Here is a 17,032-nt window from a genome sequence, read left to right as displayed (position 1 = left end):
TGTATGTTCTGATTGTTCGCTGTACCTTTAAGGGAACTACACTCTTTTTTTTTTTTTTCACCCAGCAGATTCTGCGCGACGAGAACCCCCATCAATTCACAGGACACTTTTATTCCCAGAGTGCAGCAGATGAGGAAGGGACTATTCCTGGGGCGCTTTTTGCCTCTTCTGCAGCGTTCTTAAGCCTGAGAGAAAATATAGACCCTGTTCTTCCTACCATATTCTTGTTTGTGTCTTTAGTGTTTCAAATTTTGACATGTGTAATCCTGCACTCTGTGTGCTTTTGGGATTACTTTTTTGTGCCCAGTACCGGTGCTGGGAGTGTCCCGGTAGCTGCGAGTGTTTTGCGGTCACGCGTACAGTGAAATGTATCTCTGAAGATCTTCCCTCAGTGCCTCAAAAAGGGATCCCAGGCTATGCAAAGACTCTTATCATCACGGGCAATAATATTTACAGGATTGGAGCAGATTCCTTTGCAGAGCTGGAGAATGTCTCCAATGTCATGTTGAGCAATAATGGGTGAGAATGCACAGTTGGACTATGTATGTTGTGTATATATTAAACTTTGAGATTGTCTCCACAGCATCACAGAGATGGCTTCCCACAGCTTCTCTGCCCTCACCAACCTGCGCTTCCTGGATTTGAGTGACAACCAGCTGGCGCTCATACACCCAGAGGCTCTCAGTATCCCTGGCAGCCCATTGCAGGATCTCAACCTTAGTCGCTCGCTCTATAACTTCACCGCCCTGACAGACCTCACAACGGCTCTGCGATGGGGGGACCTTCGGGGGCTCCTCCGTCTGGATCTCTCTGGGAATCACCTGGCGCTACTCCCCCCGGGAATGTTCTCCCACCTTCCCAATCTGCAGCATCTCTTCCTCACCAACAATTCTCTCACGGCGGTCTACAGCGGAACCTTCTCTGGCATGATGGACTTGAAGGCGCTCGACTTGACGCACAATGCATTTGGGGCATTTAAAGATGACGATCTCAAAGAGTTTGAGAACCTCGGGAACATCCAAATCCTTCTGGGAAACAACCCTTTTTCCTGCTCCTGTGAAATCAAGAGTTTTGTCTCTTGGTTGAACGAGTCACAGGCTCAAGTGGACAGGGAGGCCGTGCGGTGCGCGTCACCTAAGGAGCTAAACAACACCCGGGTGAGAGGGCTCGATGTGCAAGCCATCGGCTGCGTCGTCCCAATCCAAACAGAGATTACCGACCTCACCCTACAGACGTCCTATGTCTTCCTGGGGCTGGTCCTAGGCTTTGTTGGCATGGTCTTCCTCTTTGTGCTCTACCTCAACCGCAGAGGCATGAAGAGGTGGATTATCGAAATGAGAGATGCATGTCGGGATATCCTGGAGGGTTATCATTACCGATTTGAGATTGACTCAGATCCTCGCTTGGGACACATCTCGGCACACAACGTCGGCAGAGAGCATGTAGGATTATCCCTGTCGCAGCAGTTGCCCAATGACACTTGCATCGTTCCTGCAGACACGCAGGTCAAAAGCCCACATGGAACCCTAACATCTACCACTGAAGCTAGAAGGATGTAAAATGCTGTAAATTTAACCATTTACTGCTAGTAGGTTTATTTTATGTCTCTGAGATTGTGCATGTACCTCAGATGTAACAAATAAACCTTACTTTTTAAAGTGCCTTCATGCGTGGATGGCACCAGAGCTTTATTTATTTGTAAAATTGTAGTTATATGTTGATACAAGGGGACCTCAACTTACAAGCTTCTTTGGTTCTGTGATACAAGTGTTTACCTCAAAACACTTGTATCACAAATCAATGTCTTCCCCCAAACAGCACAATTTTGAAATTTAACATGCTTCTAAAAAACAAAAAAAGAAGTACATTTACAGTAGACAAGAAATATTGTATAAAATCAATACAATAAAATATTGTACTAACAACGGAAGTTTTATTAAATTATATAATGTACAGACTTTACCTTGGATAGTGAGTAACACATCTACACACCATCAGCAGCTACTCCATATTTTTATGGATGAATGTCCATTTAGACATTCTTGGCTGCTGTTCAACTCATTCTACTAGTATGGTGCGGACTCACATTGATGCGCTCAAATTGCTTCACCAAGGCGCCCTGTTTTTCATGATTTCTTTTTGTAATTCAATTAATATATTATTCACTTCTCAGCACTGTGTTCTTTCCAATTGTTGTAACTTTGGACAATTTCTCATCATAAGCTAATGCTAGCAAGTGAGACCATATGTTTTGGGCTGATTTTATGGGTTTTAGTGTGGCATTCGCTATGCCAACTAATGGCGGCTACGCTTGTAACTCAATATTTTGCTTGCAACTTAAAGCAGAGCAATAGGCCGAGAGACAACTCCTATTTCAAAACACTGTTAAGTTGAGGTACCACTGTATCTTACGTTTTTTTAGGAATATATATTGCATTGGCTTAATTGAAGGCCTTTGTTTTATAAGGTTTCCAAAATGTGTTTTTCTGTTTATATTAATAGATTATGCCTTAACAGGCACTTGGCTACATACGTTGGTACACTAGACAAACTAAGGATAACCCATAGAGGAGCTGTATTGTCATTATACTTTTACACTGATTGTGCTCATAGGTAAAAACTTAACTGCATATTTATTGTTGGTGTGTCTGCCTCCCAGTCAGGAGAACTGGATCTGAATATCTGTTTGAAAAATATCTGGAGTTTGCATGCTTATAGAATATTGTGTACCCTTATTTGTAACTTATGAGGGGTAAATTACTGTATTAGAACCAGCAACACAACTGCAACCACAATAATAAACACTATTACAGTAATAATCTCATGCATATTTATAAAAGGATACAGGTATTTTATTGGAGCGTGTGATAAAACAGGTATGTGTATACGTGTGTGTGTGTATGTATATATATATGTATGTATATATATATGTATATATATATATATATATATATATATATATATATATATATATATATATATATATATATATATATATATAGGGCTTCACGGTGGAAGAGGGGTTAGTGCGTCTGCCTCACAATACGAAGGTCCTGCAGTCTTGGGTTCAATACCAGGCTCGGGATCTTTCTGTGTGGAGTTTGCATGTCCTCCCCGTGAATGCTTGGGTTTCTTCCGGGTACCCCGGCTGCCTCCCACTTCCAAAGACATGCACCTGGGAGTAGGTTGATTGGCAACACTAAATTGACCCTAGAGTGTGAATGTGAGTGTGAATGTTGTCTGTCTATCTGTGTTGGCCCTGCGATGAGTTGGCTACTAGTCCAGGGTGTACACCGCCTTCCGTCCGATTGTAGCTGAGATAGGCGCCAGCGACCCCGAAAGGGAATAAGCGGTAGAAAATGGATGGATGTGATAGAGTTATTGGAATACATACTTGTTGGTCACTAAAAGCATTCATGAAGTTTGGTTCTTTTATAAATTTATTATGGGTCTACTAAAAAATGTTACCAAATCTGCTGGGTTAAAAGTATACATACAGCAATGTTATTATTTGGTTATATGCCCCATGGCAAGTTTCACTGCAATAAGGCGCTTTTGGTAGCCATCCACAAGCTACGAGCAAGCTTCTGGTTGAATTTTTGACCACTCTCTTGACAAAATTGGTGCAGTTCAGCAAAATGTGTTTGTTTTCTGACATGGACTTGTTTCTTCAGCATTGTCCACACGTTTAAGTTAGGACTTTGGGAAGGTCATTCTCGCCTGATTTAGCCATTCTTTCACCACTTTTGACGTGTGTTTGGGGTCATTGTCTTGTTGGAACACCCAACTGTGCCCAAGACCCAACCTCCGGGCTGATGATGTTAGGTTGTCTTGAAGAATTTGGAGGTTATCCTCTTTTTAATTTTCCCATTTACTCTATGTAAAGTACCAGAGCATAATAATACCACCACCAGGCTTGACAGTAGGTATGGTGTTCCTGGGATTAAAGGCCTCACATTTTCTCCTTCGAACATATTGCAGGGTATTGTGGCCAAACAGCTAAAGTTTTGTTAATATGACTACAGAACTTTCCTCCAGAAAGTATTATCTTTGTCTATGTGATGTCAGATGAGTCAAAAAGTTGCCACAATACTCAGCAATATGTTTGGAGGACAAAAGGTGAATCATTTAATCCCAGGAACGACATGCCTACCATGCCACCACAACCATGGTGGTGGTAGTATTATGCGCTGGGCCTGTTTTGCTGCCAATGGAACTGGTGTTTTACGGGGAGTAAATGGGACAATGAAAAAGGAGGATTACTGCCAAATTCTTCAGGACAACCTAAAATCATCAGCCCGGAGGTTGGGTCTTGGGCGCAGTTGAGTGTTCCGACAGGACAATGACCCCAAACACACGTCAAAAGTGGTAAATGAATGGCTGAATCATACTAGAATAAAGGTTTTAGAATGGCCTTCCCAAAGTCCTGACTTAAATGTGTGGACAATGCTGAAGAAACAAGTCCATGTCAGAAAACCAACAAATTTAGCTGAACTGCACCAATTTTGTCTTGAGGAGTGGGCACAAATTCAACCAGAAGCTTGTGGATGGCTACCAAAAGCAACTTATTGCAGTGAAACTTGCCAAGTGACATGTAACCAAATATTAACATTGCTGTATGTATACTTTTGACCCAGCAGTTTTGATCACATTTTTATCCATCCATCCATTTTCTATCGCTTATTCCCTGTGGGGGCGCTGGTGCCTAGCTCAGCTACAATCGGGCGGAATACAGACAACATTCACACTCACATTCACACACTAGGGCAGTGGTTCTTAACCTGGGTTCGATCGAACCCTAGGGGTTCGGTGAGTCGGCCTCAGGGGTTCGGCAGAGCCTCCGCCGCTGAGGTCAAGACACACCCAACTCATCGTGTAAAAAAAACCTTCTCCCTATCGACGTATTACGGATACCCCCAAACAATTTTCTCTTTGATTTGCAGGTGTGTAATTTGTTGTGAGTTCATGCACTGTGTTTGTGTTGTTCTTTCAACAAGGTGATGTTGATGCACGGTTCATTTTGTGCACCAGTAGAAAAACCATACCTTCGTCTTGAATTAGAAAAAAAATATATATTATTTTTCACTAAAGAAATGTTCGTTGAAGGCGCATATGAAACTGGTGGGGTTTGGTACCTTCAACAAGGTTAATAACCACTGCACTCGGGCCAATTTAGTGTTGCCAATCAACCTATCCCCAGGTGCATCTTTTTGGAGGTGGGAGGAAGCCGAAGTACCCGGAGGGAACCCACGCAGTCATGGGGAGGACATGCAAACTCCACACAGAAAGATCCCGAGCCCGGGATTGAACCAAGGACTACTCAGGACCTTTGTATTGTGAGGCAGACGCATTAACCCCTGTACAACTGTGCTGTCCATCACATTTTCAGTAGACCCATAATAAATTCATAAAAGAACCACACTTCATGAATGTTTTTTTTTTACCAAGTATGTGCTCCAATCACTCTGTCACAGAAAAAAATAATAGTTGTAGAAATTATTAGAAACTCAAGACAGCCATGACATTATATCCTTCACAAGTGTTTGTAAACTTTTGATCGCGACTGTATATCCCCATCCCCTGGTGGAGCACATTGTAGACCAGGGGTAGGGAACCTATGGCTCGCGAGCCAGATGTGGCTCTTTTGATGACTGCATCTGGCTCTCGGATAAATCTAAGCTGACATTGCTTAACACGATAAGTAATGGATAATTCCACTTGTAATCACTGTTAAAAATAACGTTCAAAATATAAAACATTCTCATGCATTTTTAATCGATCCATCCTTTTTCCACCGCACCTGTTCAAGAAGTTGCGTTAATGGTAACAAGGTATTTATTTATTATTGGTTAGTTTAGGGCTTGCCCTCCTGGGGGTTCTTCAGACCACCAAGCACCGACATGAGAGCCTGTTTCAGGGTTACATTATTATTTTATTTTTCAATAAGTCAATCAGTTGCTTTCCAGCAATTGTCTTTTACCCTTTCGTTCTCGCTCGCGCTCTGGCTCCAGCCCCAACCCCGTCTCTCCTCCTGGCCGCTGCTTATAACAGAGCGACAGGTGATTAGATAACAAGGGCAAGGTGGGCCATCTATGCACCTGTCGCTGATTTCGAGGCCGATCCTGGCAACACCCCGCTTCGCTGCAGGCCCGCAGGCCACTCCCCCTCCACAGTTAGCTTCAGAATAACAATGTTATTACAAAGAATAAGAGACCTATTATACAATAGAAATGTTGGTCTTACTTAAAAATGCACGCGTTTAGTTGTGTTCAGTGTTTAAAAAATATATTATAAGGCTCTTACGGAAATACATTTTAAAATATTTGGCTTCTTGGCTCTCTCAGACATAAAGGTTCCCGACCCCTGATGTAGACAGTATCACGCGGCTGTTCGAGCTCCTTACACGCAGTGAGTCCCTTGTTAAATAAACAAATATCTGTTGCCATTTGTTTCATTGTGAGCAGACTTCATTTCACTGCAGGTGTTTCCGTGTCCAGGCAGTTATGATTAAGTGCGTCCTTAGTGTGGGGAAAATAGGGCAGAATGAAATATCTTTGAATTCACTACACCTGCTGGCTCGCCTGCATGTGTATGAAAAAGTGTTTTCTAGGTAACGTTTTCTTCTACTTTTCTTGTTTATGTACTCCTCCTCCTTTTCTTCCTCCTCTCGCGCCTCTCCGCCTATCGTGACGTCACCACTTACCTGTGGGCTGGCAGCTGTGCTAGCCCGGGTTAGCTTCAGCCTGCAGGTAGCCGCCAAACATTGGGCGACTCTCTACAACACCACACTGTAAAGTGTCTCCCACTAGGGCACAACACAGAGGACTTCCCGTATCTTCCCATTCATGTCTCATTTGGTGAACGCGGCGACATTTTTCTTCACCAAAGTTGGAAGACTTTCTTTCGTTTTGAGATCTTAGCGGGGAATTTTTTTATTATTTTCTTTCGACTTCCGCCCTCAAGTCATTTGGGATACAAACTAACACAAACAGCTCTCTCTCTTATGCGGTAAGTGCCCATTATATTTATTTATTTATTTAAAAAAAGTGTAACATTTCCCTTTGAGGTTATTGGATTCATTAAAAAAAAATAATAATGTTACAGTTATATGTTACTACTCTAGCGCCATTGCTGTGTGGGGGTTCACTTGTATATTCTCTCTAACACAGGGGTCACCAACGCGGTAGCCCGTAAGGACCAGATGAATAGCCCGCTGGCCTGTTCTAAAAATATCTCAAATAGCAGCACTTACCAGTGAGCTGCCTCTATTTTTTTAAATTTTATTTATTTACAAGCAAGCTGGTCTCGCTTTGCTTGACATTTTTAATTCTAAGAAAGACAAAACGCAAATAGAATTTGAAAATCTAAGAAAATATTTTAAAGACTTGGTCTTCACTTGTTTAAATAAATTCATTTATTCTTTTACTTTGCTTCTTATAACTTTCAGAAAAACAATTTTAGAGAAAATATACAACATTAAAAATTATTTTAGGATTTTTAAACACATATAACGTTTTACCTTTTAAATTCCTTCCTCTTCTTTCCTGACAATTTGAATCAATGTTCAAGTATTTTTTTATTGTAAAGAATAACAAATACATTTTAATTAAATTCTTCACTTTAGCTTCTGTTTTTTGGACGAAGAATATTCGTGAAATATTTCTTCAAACTTATTATGATTAAAATAAAAATATTCTGGCAAATCTAGAAAATCTGTAGAATCAAATTTAAATCTTATTTCAAAGTCTTTTGAATGTATTTAAAAATGTTTGTTCTGTAAAATCTAGAAGAAGTAATGATTTGTCTTTGTTAGAAATATAGCTTGGTCCAATTTGTTATATATTCTAACAAAGTGCAGATTGGAATTTAACCTATTTAAAACATGTCATCAAAATTCTAAAATTAATCTTAATCAGGTAAAATTACGAATGATGTTCCATAAATTCTTTATTTAATTTTTTCAAAAAGATTCGAATTACCCAGTTTTTCTCTTCATTTTTTTCGGTTGAATTTTAAAGAGTCAAAATTAAAAATAAACTATGTTTCAACATTTAAATGTCATTTTTTTTCGTGTTTTCTCCTCTTTTAAATCGTTCAATTAAGTTTTATTTTTTCATCTTTTATTCTCTACAAAAAACCTTCCGTAAAAGGAAAAAAAATGTACGACGGAATGACAGACAGAAATACCCATTTTTTTATATATATAGATTTATTTATTAAAGGTAAAATGAGCATACTGGCTATTTCTGGCAATTTATTTAAGTGTGTATCAAACTTCACATTAATCAGTACCCAAGAAGTAGCTCTTGGTTTCAAAAAGGTTGGTGACCCCTGCTCTAACCAAACAGGTCTGGGGGGTTCTGAGCCATGCCTGGCCGCAGCACTGGGCCCCCGCCGGCATCCCGCCACCACAAACATCACAGCTCCAGACCGGGGAAGTACAGTGAGGCTCCAGCTATACTCAGGGAGAGCACAACCAGCAAAGATTCTTATGGCCAGCATCATCACAACGTCCACTTCCACTACTCGGACACCAAACAAGTTCGCAGAGCACCCCCACGCAACGGCAGCGGAAGGGGCTCAGAGACGATCGGCTTCATTCCTGGTTCCGCAGACAACACGCGTACCAGCAGACATGCCTGTGGCTCCTGTGCGTCTATGGGCTGGAGCGGCTGCAAGGCTCTTATCTGCTGCGTCCTGACCTGTGGATTTTACGGCAGCCGAGAGCCCTGCTTGCCCGCTAACGAGAGCTCCACAGACCATCCCCCTAAAACAAGTAGTCAGCCCCACCCTCCTAATGGCATTGCTGTTACAAACACTACTCATCTTGAACCCAGCAAGTCCACTAAATCCTATAAGGGGCCCACTAGTGACAGTTTCCGCTACCCGGATGTGCGCATCGCAGGTCAAACGGTGCAGTATCCGGCGTCGGCCCCCAAACAGAACCGTATGTCGGGCCGGGGGGAAAGCCACCGGCCAATCAGCAACACGAGCCTGTTGTCCCGTGATGACTACGACTTGGATGACCTGAGCGACACAGGCACGGATATTGACTCACTTATCACCAAGAAGCTGCTGGAGCTGTACGCCCTGCACCAGATCGACCAGCTGGCAAAGTGCACGTCTGACTCGTCGTTCTCCCGCAAGACCAACGAGATCAGCGAGCTCATATACAGCATCGCCCAGGACTACAACCTGGAGGAGCAGGAGGCCGAGTGCAAGCTGGTGCATGGAGTGATCCGCATCAGCACCCGCAAGGGGAAGAAAAACAAGAGTCATCATTCTGCAGGACAGCGTCTTAACGGGCGGAATGACGGCACGCTGCCCGACAGTGGCAACGAGACCATGACCTTCATGAGCAGTGACTGTAAGATCAGACATTTGTAATTGACAGGAATACACTATCACACACACAATCATGAGAGTAATTAATTTGTTCTCCTTTTGTCTCCGTCTGTAGTCCCAGAGGTGAAGGTGTCGGAGCAGACGTCCTCAGACAAGCTGGCCAGGAAGATGAGACATAACAGCGATAACAGCGGGAGATGTGAGTTTGTCAATGCTTTTAAAGGTCCAAAACACGGACAAAAATCAGTTTTTGTCCCCTGCACTTTTTAACATCCAAAACTAATGTTACTCCATTGAGTGCAGGCAAGTCAAACATGAGCGCTAGGCGGAAAAACAGCCACTCAGGCCGAAGCTTGTCCCTTTAGGCCGCCCACAAGCTTAATGAATGGCTTTCTGCTGCCATTTGCCATTGTGACAATGATTGACAGCACGCAGCAGCTTATAAATCAGCGGTCAGATGCGTGATAAAACCAAGTTGGCCTCCACACGAACCAGTAAAGCTCATTAAAAAATCAAAACCAGAGGAGTCCAGTCTCCACTTATGCTGTTGACTAAGACTTGCTGCTTAGGGAATAACGACATAAATTGCAGCTGACGTGTTTGTGATTCCTGGTAGCGCAACGGTTTAACAATTAGTTTTTTTTCCAGCCAGGGCATAGAAGGTAAATATTAAACTATGTCATAATGCAACCTTAAAAACTAAAGGTATTTATTTAATTCTGATTATTTTGGTATTCTGAAAAAAAAAATAATAATTATTGAAGAATTAATTTGCTATTCATTTTACTCCAAACCACATATTTAATCCTTTCAAGCCCGGCTCCCTGTACGCAAGCCAGTTATGACCCCTCTACCCTCCACTTCTGAAATCCAAATATCATCCCTAGTCCCATGAAATAAGATTTTTAGAAAGAGCCTAAATCTAACCTTGATACAGGAATTTAGACAGTTTAAAAGCATGAACACGGCGTTTAATCAGTGGCCACAATACTGAAAAGCGCGCACTGATTGGTTTGCCACATCCAGTAGCAAAAGAACCATGCCACGCCGATATTTGTAGTTTATTTAACCTGTTTTTAAGCTTAAACATGCTTAATTTAGGCCTAGGATACATAGAATATGCTTTAAAAATTGTCCCGATACGGTGACTCTTTAAAGTGCAATGCGGTGTGGAACGACTGTACACTGATAGACGGCAGAGCTCCAGGCTTTCTTTTAAGATGTTTTGCAAAGCCTCGTTTTTTCCTACAAAGCTGTCCCCCGTTAAGTGGGGGATAGGCAACTTTTAAGACATCAATTACCAGACGGTGGACCATTATCGGGCAATGGATCATTCAGATACTCAGAAAAATAATAACGTTTTTAGTTGTTATGATATATATCTTATGGGGTTTCATATCTTCAAAACGAACATCCTACAGGTGATTCCCGTTCTGTGTTCCAAATGGATCCTGGAACTGGGTGTAATATTTTTGTTTCTCAGTCCCCCACATTGAACTGTCATGCAGGAAAACAATAAAAACTTAGTTAAATTGTGATGTGGTAGACAAAAGAAAGTAGGCGCTGCATTATCAATCAATCAATCAATGTTTACTTATATAGCCCTAAATCACTAGTGTCTCAAAGGGCTGCACAAACCACAACACAAACCACTACGACATCCTCGGTAGGCCCACATAAGGGCAAGGAAAACTCACACCTAGTGGGACGTAAGCCCTGTATGATTAGTGGTTGGACCCACATCCTGATACGCATCATCGTATTAAGCTGCCAGGCTCTGCAAGCCTTCCTCCCTGCTTCCCAGTAACATAGCACCCGGTAACAGTGAAAGCGCAACATTCCTGTCTTTTGTCTCTGTTTGACAATCTCTTATTGGGTCGGTCACCTTACACGCACCGATCAATCCGTGTCCACCCCTCAAGCTGAGCGCGTCACATGACACCACCACCCGTCGCCGCAGCAGATCAATTCATTACATATATGCCACAAGATGTCCTGTGGTTTGATATGTCATTTTGGAGAGCAACTAGGATTTCAAATGGATTACTGTGCAGCAAGGTTGTCGTTGTTTTTTCTTCTTCTGCAAAGACGCGGATGAAAGGACAGAGTGTCCTGTTACATGTCTTTGTGTCTGCCACTGTCACACCACAGCAAAGGATTTGATTTTTTTTTTAAATTAACAACAGTTTTATGAAAAGCGGAAAAATATGCCTGCAGTTTTCTGGTAGAAAAAAGTGGCAAAATATACAATATTTGCCCCTCTTTATTTTCAACTGCGATCCAAAATTAGAATAACATTATAAAAGATGTGCATTTTACCAAATTTACTTTTTTTTACATTCCAAATTATTAGTATTTTATTTTTGTTTAGGTAAATAATTTATCTTTATTTGATGTTTATTTTACTGCTGTCAAAGGATATTTTTTTAAATCAGATTACTTACACTTTAAATTTGGATCAATGATGATTAATCACAGTTTATTACTCACTCGCATTATTTAAATTGACTTGAAAAAGACACCAATGTGATCTTATTGTCAGAATATCATCCATAATTTGCGTCAGAAATGTAACAAAATAAGTTTTATATAACAGTTATTGTAACCAAAATTATCACGGTTATCATTATCATTATTACAGATTTGTAAAAAATAATAATAAAGTACTTATAACTTAACTAAATTGACACAGATAGAAAAGCCACTACTTTGCATGGTTTGTGTTTCTAATGTTTCACTTGGTAGTGTTTTAGTCTTTGTATTTCCTCTGTTTTAATGGCAAAGCTTTTATTGTTTTAAATATTGGTTTGTACTGTAACATTTTAGGATTTATTCAAACGGGAACTACACTTTTTTTGGAATCATAAGAGACAAGAAGACAAACGTTTCTTTTGCATTCTAACTTGTAAATATCAGCTTGTTGTAGGTAGCTAGCAATGCAGCTAATGGGAGCAATCAATTCTAACTTTAAATCTCTTTAAAAATGCATTCAAAAACCGTAAACAATACTTAATTTACGTTCCGTAACCTGTTCAATAACCAAACTGTAGCGACATTGTTATTGTAAGAGTGAACACTGAGGAACTCTTTTTCTATCGGCATGCTTCGGTATTAGCCGTAAAAGCTAGCTACTGAAAGAGATAAGTTAGTTTCCACCTCAGCACGAAACAAGTTTGAGTTTATAATGCACAAGAAAACGCTATTTTTAATGGCTGAAAAATGTGAACAATCATATTACAGTATCTGTAAAGCATTAGCCCACATTTCATGTTTTGTTTGTACGAAGCTAGCCAGACAGCGTATGCACCGTAGGTGTAATAACACGCATACCGTGCTACCTGTATCATGTACAATATTAAAGTGCGACTCACTCGATGGACAGTTGAGCATTTTTTCCGGTTCGTTTGGGTAAGCACTCTATTTATATCAAAATAGCTTGGCTTCATTTTACACATTTATGTATACAGCGTCAAGTCACACCTCTCTCTCTCTCTCTCTCGGCTTCCGTCTGCTCCAACGTTTCACTCTTTCTTTGTGCTGGCTTTTATATTCAACAATTCATCCGCTGTATATTCAGCTTAAAAAAGTTACAATTGTGGATCCTCATTTCTCCAAAAATAGTCGTCTTTGTTGTCTATTGACAAGTCTGCCATGATTAGAAAAAACACTTGTGTTTGTTTCCTGAAGTAGAAACACACAATTTGTTGCCGGATGTCAGAAGTATGCTGCTATTGAAACAGAAATCAATGATTAAAATGACCAAAATACGGTAAATATTTGACTTATTACATATTGTTATGAACGTGTCTGTTACTATATTATTTAGTTGTGGTGAAGAGTGTATATACACTTGTTAAGGACATAATGTCATGGCTGTCTTGAGTTTCGAATAATTTCTCCAACTCATATTGTTTTGTGATAGAGTGATTGGAGCCCATACCTTAATTCTAGCTTAATTTAGCCATTAATTTATCACTTTTGACATGTGTTTGGGGTCATTGTCCTGTTGGAACACCCAACCAAGACCCAACCTCCGGGCTGATGATTTTAGGATGTCCTGAATTATTTGGGGTAATCCTCCTTTTTCATTGTCCCATTTACTCTCTGTAAAGCACAAGTTCCATTAGCAGAAAAACAGGCCCAGAACATAATGTGTAATGGTGTTCCTGGGATTAAAGGCCTCACCTTTTCTCCTCCAAACATATTGCTGGGTATTGTGGCCAAACAGCTCAATTTTCGTTTTATCTGACATCAGAACCTTCCTCCAGCAGTGGCGGTGTAGCTCAGTTGGTAGAGTGGCCGTGCCAGCAACTTGAGGGTTCCAGGTTCGATCCCCGCTTCTGCCATTGTGTCCTTGGGCAAGACACTTTAACCACCTGCTCCCAGTGCCACCAACACTGGTTTGAAAATGTAACTTAGATACTGGGTTTTACAATGTAAACCGCTTTGAGTCGCTGGAGAAAAGCGCTATATAAATATAATTCACTTCACTTATCTTTGTCCACGTGATGTCAAATGAAACAATAATTGAGCTGTTTTGACCACGACTGTATTTATACTTGCAATGTGTATATAAAATGTTGATGGAGGGTTTTGAAATTGTTTTTGAGGGCTTTGAAGGCTACTACGGTGAGTGGCATCTTCCAAGCGTTTTTTATCATCTTTAAAATCCTTTAAAAAAAGACGCGTGTGTTCTTGGCTCTCATGATTGTGAACGATAGGCAAAATTCCCCGGGAAAAGTGCAGTTCCCTTTTAAATGAAAACTGCGTGACAAAATCAATTCTTTTTTTATTATTATTTATCATTTCTGGCTTCCTACTCTGTCCAGCGGTCCTTGAAACTAACACTAACCAAGTTTTATGGTTACATCATTAAATGCGAGAATCGGTTTAAATCGACAATCGATTTTGAATCAAATTATCACCCCATGAATCAGAATCAAATTGTTTTTTTTGTTGTAAGAGTCCCATCCCTAATATCTAATATTTTGACTTTATTCTCATAAAATGACTGGTCTTTGCCCCCTTTTTTGTTGTTACTATTAAATTGTATTTTTAGAATGTGCTAGCGGCCTGCCTTAGAGGTTTCACCTTATTTTTCTGCATGAAATACTTTTTTATTTTTTATTTGTCAATCTTGTCACCTTACCACAGAGTCAAACAGTGAAAAGACTACACAGGAATGTTTCTACATGTCGTAGGACTTAAAAAAAAATTCCTATAGTTCTTGGTGTATCCTCCCTGACCAGTTTTTATCTTTTCCTTTATCTTCGAGCATGTGTTCTACTTTCTTTACATCTGTACTTCTCAAATAGTTGTCGGGAGTTGAGTTGTAGAGAATGGGGGGATGAGTGAGGAGCAGGTGTTCCAGTATTTGTATCAGACAAATAAACAGATAAATATCAGTAATCAATAGTATTTAAATTTGGGCGGGTGTGAAAAAAACTGTTCCCAAGAGGGTGCATGACAAAAAAAGAACTGTTTTTTTAATGCAAAGTTTTTCTTTCAGCATATTCGTCCAGCACTGCCATGGCATATTCCCCCTACCAGCATGACACAGAGACCGACTCGTCAGGTGCTCCCCTGCTGCTTCTCTAACACGTTACCTCACGTTAGGATTTATCCTCTATGCTTTCTGAGCGCTGGCTGGTCATTTTAGTGCTGCTACTGTTACATGCTATCATGATGTCATTTACTGTACCCCTCCCCACTATAGACAGATTTTATACACATATGAGAGAGACTGTTGCTTTTTATACAATGTATTTGTAAAGAGTTTGGAGTTGGCATTGTCATGTTGAAAAGATGTGTGCGTACACTGCAAGCAGGTTTGGCAGTCAGACAGGAGGATGGTAGAACGTGAATGTTTATACAGTGGAGGCGATTGTGCAGGTTTTGTCAGGGCTCATTAACTCAGGCCTTTTTAACACCACTGAATTTATGTTTTCACTTGATACTGTAAAGCTTTCTGCTTTTTTAAGCCATATTTCCTGCAAGTCATGTTATATATTATTAAGTTACTTTCTGGGTTATTAAACCAAATGTGATATTTGGACACTGTATTTTTTTATTCAGCGATGAGTACTGATTTGGACAGAATAGTTACTTCTTGTCTTGTTTGATGTTAGTTCAATAAAGCTGTATATTTGTATTTGCCTTTTAGTATTGTTTTCTGTATGTATATTGAGGCGACACATCATAATTCTACATGTAGTAAAATTGATGTAACATGCACAAAAATTGTATTTTTTTTAGTTAGTACAACCTGTATGTAAAGAGCAATGTTCGTTTTTCAGCCATTTGTATTTGCCTTTTAGTATTGTTTTCTGTATGTATATTAAGGCGGCACATCATAATTCTACATGTAGTAAAATTGATGTAACATGCACAAAAATATATTTTTTTTTAGTTAGTACAACCTGTTTTTAAAGAGCAATGTTCGTTTTTAAGCCTTAAACTTAGTGCAGTACTTGAGCAACTAAAAATTGTAAATTATAATTGAATTGATGCTCTATGTTCTATGGCACCTATAGTACTGTCTGATATGCAATTCTAAAATAAACACAACAAAACTATAGTAGAAGGAACTGTTTGAAACCATTAAATCACAGGTGCCAACTAGGCCTGGGGACCTGATCTGGCCCGCAACATCATTTAATGCAGATCGGTCATGAACAGGGGGCCCATGACGTTTATATATATGTGTGTATGTATGTATATATATATGTTTAGTGTGGGAAAAAATCGATTCGCAATTGAATCGCGATTTTCACGTTGTGCGATTCAGAATCGATTCTCATTTTTAAAAAAATGTATTTATTTTTATTTTTTGTTTTTTTATCAATCCAACAAAACAATATACAGCAATACCATAACAATGCAATTTAATTCCAAAACCAAACCTGACCCAGCAACACTCAGAACTGCAATAAACAGAGCAATGGAGAGGAGACACAAACACGACACAGAACAAACCAAAAGTAGTGAAACAAAAATGAATATTATCAACAACAGTATCAATATTAGTTAAAATTTCAGCATAGCAGTGATTAAAAATCCCTCATTGACATTATCATTAGACATTTATAAAAAAAAAAAGAACAGTATCACAGTGGCTTACACTTGCATTGCATCTCATAAGCTTGACAACACACTGTGTCCAATGTTTTCACAAAGATAAAATCATAATTTTGGTTCGTTTAATAGTTAAAACAAATTTACATTATTGCAGTCAGTTGATAAAACATTGTCCTTTACAATTATAAAAGCTTTTTACAAAAATCTACTACTCTGCTTGCATGTCAGCAGACTGGGGTAGATCCTGCTGAAATCCTATGTACTGAATGAATAGACAATCCTTTTAAATCGGGAAAAAAATAGTTTTTGAATCAAGAATCGTGTTGAATTGAAAAAAAAAAAATAGATTTTGAATCGAATCGTGACCTCAGGAATCGATATTAAATCGAATCGTGGGACACCCAAATATATATATATATATATATATATATATATATATATATGTGTGTATGTATTTATTCCACCTGCAATTTTTCCACAAATGTAAATGTATTTAAATACACATTGAGATTGGTTTATAAATGACAGTAACGTGACTTCCTACCCACATGTTTTAATTAAAAACATGGAAAAATTCTGCTATATTAATAAAATAATCTTAGCATTTAAA

General features: G+C 39.6%; 2 protein-coding genes across 2 annotated transcripts; both read left to right on the top strand.

Moving 5' to 3' along the window:
- The first annotated feature begins 250 nt into the window (after positions 1-250).
- tpbgl (trophoblast glycoprotein-like) lies at positions 251-1,663 on the top strand. The gene is made up of 2 exons (XM_061916122.1): positions 251-519; positions 584-1,663. Exons 1-2 carry the CDS (start codon positions 257-259, stop codon positions 1,557-1,559), a joined length of 1,239 nt encoding a protein of 412 aa, XP_061772106.1. The 5' UTR covers positions 251-256; the 3' UTR covers positions 1,560-1,663.
- A 5,020-nt stretch (positions 1,664-6,683) lies between these two features.
- Positions 6,684-15,496, top strand: kdf1a (keratinocyte differentiation factor 1a). The gene is made up of 4 exons (XM_061916121.1): positions 6,684-7,008; positions 8,349-9,367; positions 9,461-9,544; positions 14,855-15,496. The coding sequence occupies exons 2-4, from the start codon at positions 8,368-8,370 to the stop codon at positions 14,941-14,943; spliced, it is 1,173 nt and encodes a 390-aa protein (XP_061772105.1). The 5' UTR covers positions 6,684-7,008; positions 8,349-8,367; the 3' UTR covers positions 14,944-15,496.
- The last annotated feature ends 1,536 nt before the right edge of the window (positions 15,497-17,032 follow it).

This window comes from Nerophis ophidion, linkage group LG11 (genome assembly GCF_033978795.1).
Source record: "Nerophis ophidion isolate RoL-2023_Sa linkage group LG11, RoL_Noph_v1.0, whole genome shotgun sequence".
NCBI lineage: Eukaryota > Metazoa > Chordata > Actinopteri > Syngnathiformes > Syngnathidae > Nerophis > Nerophis ophidion.
The sequence above is the reverse complement of the archived record's forward strand: the minus strand, read 5'-3'. Positions and strand labels throughout refer to the sequence as shown.

Coding starts and splice junctions, on each gene's coding strand:
- kdf1a (XM_061916121.1), top strand. CDS start 8,368: ATGCCTGGCCGCAGCACTGGGCCCCCGCCGGCATCCCGCCACCACAAA. Junction 9,368..9,460: donor GACCTTCATGAGCAGTGACT/GTAAGATCAGAC, acceptor CTCCGTCTGTAG/TCCCAGAGGTGAAGGTGTCG. Junction 9,545..14,854: donor CAGCGATAACAGCGGGAGAT/GTGAGTTTGTCA, acceptor TTTTTCTTTCAG/CATATTCGTCCAGCACTGCC.
- tpbgl (XM_061916122.1), top strand. CDS start 257: ATGTGTAATCCTGCACTCTGTGTGCTTTTGGGATTACTTTTTTGTGCC. Junction 520..583: donor GTCATGTTGAGCAATAATGG/GTGAGAATGCAC, acceptor TTGTCTCCACAG/CATCACAGAGATGGCTTCCC.